General features: G+C 43.8%; 2 protein-coding genes across 4 annotated transcripts in view; one reads left to right on the forward strand and one right to left on the reverse strand.

The window, feature by feature from the left end:
• Nucleotides 1–1,248, reverse strand: part of gigyf1b (GRB10 interacting GYF protein 1b) — a 46,605-nt gene extending 45,357 nt beyond the window's left edge. For 2 of the 3 annotated variants that reach the window (XM_063203262.1, XM_063203260.1), the window contains exons 1-2: nt 737–1,248; nt 332–395 (exon numbers count right to left, since the gene is read on the reverse strand). In XM_063203262.1, the coding sequence (XP_063059332.1) occupies nt 332–366 (35 nt within the window). In that variant the 5' untranslated portion in view covers nt 367–395; nt 737–1,248. Of the gene's footprint in view, nt 1–331; nt 396–736 lie in introns of those variants that run through there. The other variant, XM_063203261.1, reaches the window with a different exon arrangement.
• A 2,159-nt stretch (nt 1,249–3,407) lies between these two features.
• Nucleotides 3,408–6,739, forward strand: zgc:172339 (uncharacterized protein LOC564384 homolog). The gene is made up of 3 exons (XM_063202471.1): nt 3,408–3,850; nt 4,294–4,539; nt 5,854–6,739. The coding sequence occupies exons 1-3, from the start codon at nt 3,551–3,553 to the stop codon at nt 6,202–6,204; spliced, it is 897 nt and encodes a 298-aa protein (XP_063058541.1). The 5' UTR covers nt 3,408–3,550; the 3' UTR covers nt 6,205–6,739.
• The last annotated feature ends 761 nt before the right edge of the window (nt 6,740–7,500 follow it).

Consider the following 7,500-nt stretch of genomic DNA (forward strand, 5'->3'; position numbering starts at 1 on the left):
CAGTTAGCATAATATAGAAGAGATAGATGTTATGTCGTCATAATAATTGTGTAATATTCGAAGTCATGTATGTTTGGGACACAATGGAAGAAAAATTGAGGAAGTTGCAATGTGAGGCTTTTATGCAAATGTTGTTATACACGGGTGATGACAAACACAAACAGCAAGGCATCCTATTTTCTTAACAATATACATACTGGCACTCTGTAATCTATAACTTCTTTATGGTAAAATAATTGTTGCGGCATTTAGCAGAACAGTTATTTTATGCTTCAAAATAATTAAACACAAATGAAACAAGCATTTGTTTTTAGTAAACAGTCCAACTCACCATTCTGGACCGAAGTTAAGGGACTCTGCAGTCATATTCCCGTACTCCCCGGGGCAAGATGTGTCTGAATGGAGAACGGTGTATTATGTCAGAATCTCATACTTGGTCCCAGCACTCTAGAATACTCCTATCAACACTCTAGAACACTCTAGAATACTCCCATCAATATTCTTTTCAGAACTCTAAAGTACTTCTGCCAGGACTCTAAAACCATACTGACCTCTTACCAGAGATAGTAAGATTCTATCTCTTATTGTAGTCTCTCTGCTCTTACTTGTGAATCAAAGACAGGATGGTATCCAAGGGATACCACATCCAAACAAACTGAACTAACAGAACATTCCAAGGTAATATGTTTAAAGTTGGACACATTCAGGGCATACCAACATAAAGTGAGCTCCTTACCTCCTCCAAAGGAAAAGCCTGGATCAAGTCTTGGTTCTTGAAGGGTGGTTGTTGTTGTTTTTCCTGGTTCTCCTTTTGGTTGTTGTATATGGTGTGCTGAGATGAGTTGGACTGAGCAGAGCTGAGCTTAGGGGGTGTCGTTAGCCTATAGCTGCCAGGTTGGGGGTTCGGAAGAGTGGCCTTACACAGACGCTCCCCAAGGCTTAGCCCTACCAATCAAATCTCTTGGAAGTGCTTTATCTCAATTAAATCGAAAAACGAAAGCAAGACAAAACTCAAGACAGCAGAAGGCCTGAATGGTAGCAGAATGTGTGTGTTTTTTTACCAACTTGGTTCTAATACAACTGCGTTAGTGAGCAGTATTAGGGCAACACAGGCTGAAATTTGATCTAGTGCCACATCATGTTCTTTGCATGTATATGATGACAGTATGATTTAGCTGCTTTCTCCTTTCCAAACGGCTTGTCCCTTGCACTGATGTGCTGGTGTGACGCCAGGCCCACTGGCTGCAAACACCTGCAAATTACATGAAAAGAAAAACATTGAGGATGTACCCAAGTTAGTTTTTCTATAGGGTTTTTGTAAACACTTGTGAACGTGAGCATCTTTGATAGAAAGCATACACTTAGCGCAATCTTCCTTGCCACCGCTCTGCACAAAATAAAAATCCAGTTTAGCTATTTGGCTTGACCACACAGCCCTAAGAATCAAATAAATATCTCCTGGCATTTGCCAGGTTGCACAAGCGACATCTAGATGATTAGGAAACGTAAATATTCTTTTTATAAACGACGAATTAGGTCCAATTGATGACCATTGCATTGAAAAGTTACTTAGAAAAAAGGAGCATGCTAAAACAGTCTGAGACCATTCAAATATGCTATCAAAGTCACAGTTAGACAATATTGTTAAGAGTATTTCAGTTTCCGTAACAGCATGCAACTCATGCGAGTGTCATAATTTCTATTTAGACCACGATCCATCATTATTTTACAATTATAAATTAATGGTAAGAATGATGGTTGGATTTATGAAAAATAAAAATAAATGTAAAAAAAACCCTTCCACACATTCAAGTTGATAATGTGCGCGGATTCGAACAGTTCTATGTTATTCTAAACAATCACATATTGAGGGAAGAGGGGAAACTGCAGGAAAAGCGATAACATATAAACACGAAGTATAAATATAGCAAGTTTGTTTTACCGACTATTAAGTTGTAGAGGAGAAGTGTTTCTACAAGTGATAACTTACTGATTGACTATGCTAAATCGTTCATATTTGCTCGCGTCAATTGAGATAATGGCTGGTTAGCTAAGCTAGCTAACGTATTTGGAGGACTCTGGCCCTATTTTGACAACAAATCTCCACAATAACGTAAACAAGCAGAAAACATAAACTACTGCAAGTAAAAACACCAAACTATGACATGAAGCCACGGTCACTGGGACTCCGTTATTCGATCACACCCCCACATTGGCAGTGAGGACAGCCCACCAAATTTATTTCGGTGCTGCAGAGCTTCAGGCCTAGACTATTTAAAAATCAAGAGGCGAACATTCCTGTCTATCGAGATGATTTTCATGGAGATAATCACTGCCCGTGCAACATAATCGATCTGTGTGCAAATACAATAGTTAAGCATGCGAAATAACATCAAATAAATGGCAATGAATGAATGCACATGTGAGATTTAGCTACGTTAAGTTCTTTCGCAACTTGCCTTTCTTTGCAGGCTGATAGCAAGCTAGCCAGCTAGCTAGCTAGCCAGCTTAGCTTTCTTCAGAACTTCGGTTGTCCTTTTATTAATCCACGTTTGTGACACGAATGCAAATCGTGGCAATTCTTTTGCAAGTTTATTTTCCAGTTTTCTGTAACTATATCACGGAAATCTGATCGCGTATACGAGTAAACCAATTCTCTTCAACAGCAACGCTAGCCGTGAGTTTTCTCTGCCTCGCTCGGTCGTCTAGTTGTTTGTGTTTTACAAATATGGCTGCACATTGCATAACATGTGACTGGCTTAGCCTATCGCTGAACACTTTCACTGGGGAGCAACTTCTCACTTCACCACTTCACTTCACTGCGATGCGTGAGTACGATTTTTGGTGGGACGCCACCGCCCCCTAGTGTCACACATTTACAATAACGATAATAAACATGTTATTATGCAGTTAGAACTTGACCATTCAAGCCACCCTCTTTTGGGCCTACCAAAGAAACACCATTGATTGCACCGACTGGCCAATGGTCATCTACAAAAGCCTAGCTACAGAATTCATTGTTTGAAAATCTGAAAGTAAAATGAACGTGCGTAGCGTGTAGCCTGATGTTTCAAAAATATCACAGCAGACTGTGATTCTCATGTCTTTCTTCAATAGACACATTTTGATCCATTTCACTGATAAAGTATGTCTGTATATTGGCTGTCTACTGTAGCTGTGTAAGCCTAGAACTAGCCTATGTGCCTTGCAAGCCCACACTGCTGGCTGTCCACTGCAGTTGCAGTAAGGATAAGGGAAGGATAAGGGCGTGACCTGCCCACAATAAAATTTGAATCAGGCTCATTAACAAGCCATCTCCCTGCCACCTGAGAGGGTGAGATAGCACTACTGTGGCAGGTGAATGCCACCATTCACGTATGTGACAGTCTGGAGCTGCCACACATCCCCTGAGGACCTATGCTTGAAGCTGGGACATTGTGGGACTTTTGGACATTTGCTTGGAGTTTTCTTTGAACTGTCCATCATCAATCCAACACAGCTGATTGTAAAGACCATAGCAAAACTCTGGTTACACTTCAGAGCGTTCACCATGGGAGCCCAAGCCATCCTTTCAGCCTGCTGCTGCCTGGCTATCCTCCTCGCTGCGATGGCTCGGGCAGACGTGCAAGAGGACTTCTCTCCTGAATGTCGGGAGTTTTTGTTCATGGGCACGCCGCCAAGGGGTCTTGAGGGGAAGACGCTGAAGAAGATCTGCCAGCGCTACAACGGCCACGCGCGCTACGTCACCCTGTACGACGTGGAGAACCACATCCCCGTCTACTCGGCCTACACCTTCAAGCGCAACGACGGCTCCAAACAGGTGGACACGCCCTGGATGTACGAGCCTCAGGTAAGCAGCAGGACCATGTTCGCTCCAAAGCAAAAATATAAGACAAAATAACAGTACTCACTGTGCAGTATTTTGTAAACTTTCATCCTTCATCAAGTTTTCCTGCCTCACACCTTCACCTGTATTACTTGTACACAGGGCCAGATTAATGCACAGGCTATGGCTGCAGCCTAGGGGCCTCACCTGCCAGGGGGCCCCCAGTTGGCTAAAGGGTGATTGGGGGGGGATCAACATAATTGGAGAAATGTGACAAAATGCTGTATTGATAACTTAGCCTGCCATTTTAGGTAGAGTTTTAAATCTCATAATCCTCTTGGGTTGGAATTATGATACCGTCTATGTAATTTTTTTGTGAAGAAATTTGTCTTCCGTGGGGACCTACAACAACCAATAGCCTCGGGGCCCGGACCTTCTTAATCCGGCCCTGCTTGTGCACCCCACAGCTGTCTACCACAGTGTCCGACCGGGACATGCAGCCGTTCCCCATCGAGAGCACCATCCACAGCAGCTTCGAGGACGCCCAGGCCGTCTTGGACGACTACTCCAACACGCCGCGCTACGAGCGCGGCCAGCTCAACCCCGACGACCACCAGAACTTCCTGGACGACAAGGCGGCCACCTACACGCTCACCAACGTGGTGCCGCAGTCACGGGTCTTCAGGATCGGCGCCTGGAAGAAGCATGAGCAGGTGATCACGACCCACTCATGACACGACACCTTTGGCCATCAATCACAGCTACTGTGTGTGTGTGTGTGTGTGTGTGTGTGTGTGTGTGTGTGTGTGTGTGTGTGTGTGTGTGTGTGTGTGTGTGTGTGTGTGTGCAGGGCAACCGAAGGGGTCAGTTGTCCCGGGCCCAGGTATAGAGGGGGCCCAAATTGAGTTTTCAAGGGGTCGCTGTGGCGCAGCGCGCTAAGCCCCCCACATTTGGGCTTGCATGCCCATGGGGACCCCGGTTCGAGTCTCTCTGTCTCTCTGTCCCACTCGCTTCCTGTCACCATCTCATACTGTCCTATCAAATAAAGGCAAAAAAATATATTTTTAAAAAATAATTAAAGAAATAGGGTTTTCAGTACATTGTATGTATTGGATGGGGGGCCCTTTCAAATGACTATGTCCTTGGCCCTTTGTCATTGGCCCTCTGTGTCTCTGTGTCTCTGTGTGTGTGTGTGTGTGTGTGTGTGTGTGTGTGTGTGTGTGTGTGTGTGTGTGTGTGTGTGTGTGTGTGTGTGTGTGTGTGTGTGTGTGTGTGTGTGTGTGTGTGTGTGTGAACTGCCTAATGGCTGAATCTTTGCGAGTGTGTCTTATTATTATTATTATTATTATTATTATTATACAATTATATTATTATATATATGTTAAATGTGTTGTGCTCTATATTACTCTATGTTTTGTGTATTTCTGTAATTTTTACTCTATGTACGCTGTAGCCTCTTTGCGCTGAAGGGTGCGTTCACTCATTGCTGAAAAGACTCAACTGCTGCATCATAACAACATTGCTATGACATTACAGAAAACATTAAGTAACAGATTAAGACTTGGTCATTACAATTTTGGTGTCATTAAGGTTGTAGCGTAGGCTCAGCACAAAAGGTTTGGTTATGAGCAGTCATGGGTAAGCAGTTAGGGAGTCAGACTTGTAGCCCGAAGGTTGTTGGTCGACTCCCGACCCGCCATGACTGGCGTACCCTGGCTGAGGTACCCTGAGCATGGTACCATGGTACCGCTGCACTGCTCCTTTGGGGCAACATTGGGGGCTGCCCCCTTGCACGGGTGAGGCATTAATGTAATTTTGTTGTGTGCAATGTGCACTTGTGTGTTGTGTCACAATGACAGTGGGAGTTAGAGTTTCCCAGGTGGGCTTTCACATCACTTTCTACTATAGTACTTCTATTGCTCAGCCCTCATATATATAGGTCCACCTCAATAGGGGCCTACTACATAATGTGAAGTGTCTGACATTGTGTTGCTTCCTCTACTCTACTCTACTAAACTGTACTGCAGACGCTGCGCCGCCGCCTCAACAACTACTGCCGCGGCACGGCCTACGTGGTCACCGGCGTCACGCTGTCCGGCGGCATGATCCACCGGCACAACATGTACCGCGTGGCCGTGCCCAGCTACCTGTGGACCGCCTACTGCTGCGTGGACTACGACCACAACGCGCCCTTCGAGGTGCGCGCCAAGTTCCCGGTGCACGCGGCGCACGGCCTGAACGAGGACAGCGGAGAGGTGGTGGAGCTGTCCGTCAAGCAGCTGGAGGAGTTCCTGCGCCACAACACCTACGTGGACAACGCCTTCCAGATATTCTATGACAGCTGCGTGCCCAATAACCCCAAGACCATTGGCTCTTAACCATGGGCCACAGCACAGGGGAGTATTCCAAGAACCTGTCTCAGTGGTAAACCAGGTTAAGTTAACCTTGAGGTAGTGGTAAGTCATCTAATAGAAGAGCCTGGAGTCCTCGTTTTCTTAACTACATGACACCTGTGGTGTATCTATTAGCAGCTTTACCACTTCCTGTAATCTAACTTAACCAGTTACGCTTATCACTTTATCAAATTCTTGGCATACCCCCAGGCCCCTCTTTAGGGGGTCGCTAAAGATCACATGGTGCGTGCAATTTGCCTGCATTGGGGTTGTAACGTTAGAATACTTCAATTATATTTGCAAACATTATAATTACAGAATCCCAACAACACATCCCGTACGATAACCATAATTCAGATGCCCATAATTGTTTGAAATTTATCACTGAAATATTTTAGTGCGTATATACAGTAGGGGTAGAATTTGTGCCTTGGGTTTGGGGGCTGCTTTTGTTTTAATTTATTGTGAAGAAAAGCCAGAATATTACATGCTCAATACATTCACATTACACTAATTGCAATTGAAGTCCACACATGCTTGTTGTAAAGTAATGGCCCCAAAGCAAAGATGTTGTTCTTTGTGTTTAACCATATCCAGACATACTTAAAGTCTACATTCATCATTGTGGCCACACAATTTGTTATCATTGATTGTGATAAGAAGATATGAGGTTGGCTCTACTCAAATAAACAACATGGAGAAAATACAGTACTGTTTTTAATAATCTGAATGCATTTCAGTATGCACGTTAATGTCTGTATGTGTGATAGTACCTTAAATGTGAAATTATTTCGACTGGAAACTAGAGAGAGAGAGAGAGAGAGAGAGAGATGGATCCTGTCTTCATTGAGGTCATTAAATAGAACAGTACTACTTGCTACTTTGCATGATTACCTCTGCATCAGGAAAGTGTGTGCTGATAATGCTAATGCTACTTGAATAAAACTATCAAATGCGTAATATACCTACACAGAGGGCTGTAAATTAACTGTTTTTCATCAGTAGCCAATTTGGCTTGTAGATGTTAAAGGTGCCCTGTATGGTGGAGTATTGCTCCTATTCTGCTCATTGAAACTGTGCTGTCTACTGCCAAATAAGATATTTTCGTGAATATTTACTAGCATGACCAAAATACAGTATAGCCTACATTTTGTAGCAAAAAAATCTATTTCTGGACATTCAAAATGGCGGACCATGGAGGAGATCCCCCTTTTCATGTTTAAAAGTGCAATTTTCCCAGTCATAATAAATACTTGACTTGAATTTGATGGTGGTATAAAG

This window comes from Engraulis encrasicolus, chromosome 7 (genome assembly GCF_034702125.1).
Source record: "Engraulis encrasicolus isolate BLACKSEA-1 chromosome 7, IST_EnEncr_1.0, whole genome shotgun sequence".
Taxonomy (NCBI): Eukaryota; Metazoa; Chordata; class Actinopteri; order Clupeiformes; family Engraulidae; genus Engraulis; species Engraulis encrasicolus.

Bases quoted from the DNA above. Each gene is read 5' to 3' on its own strand.
- zgc:172339 (XM_063202471.1), top strand. From the start codon at position 3,551: ATGGGAGCCCAAGCCATCCTTTCAGCCTGCTGCTGCCTGGCTATCCTC. The intron at 3,851-4,293 runs GTAAGCAGCAGG...TGCACCCCACAG, and splicing joins CCTGGATGTACGAGCCTCAG to CTGTCTACCACAGTGTCCGA. The intron at 4,540-5,853 runs GTGATCACGACC...ACTGTACTGCAG, and splicing joins CCTGGAAGAAGCATGAGCAG to ACGCTGCGCCGCCGCCTCAA.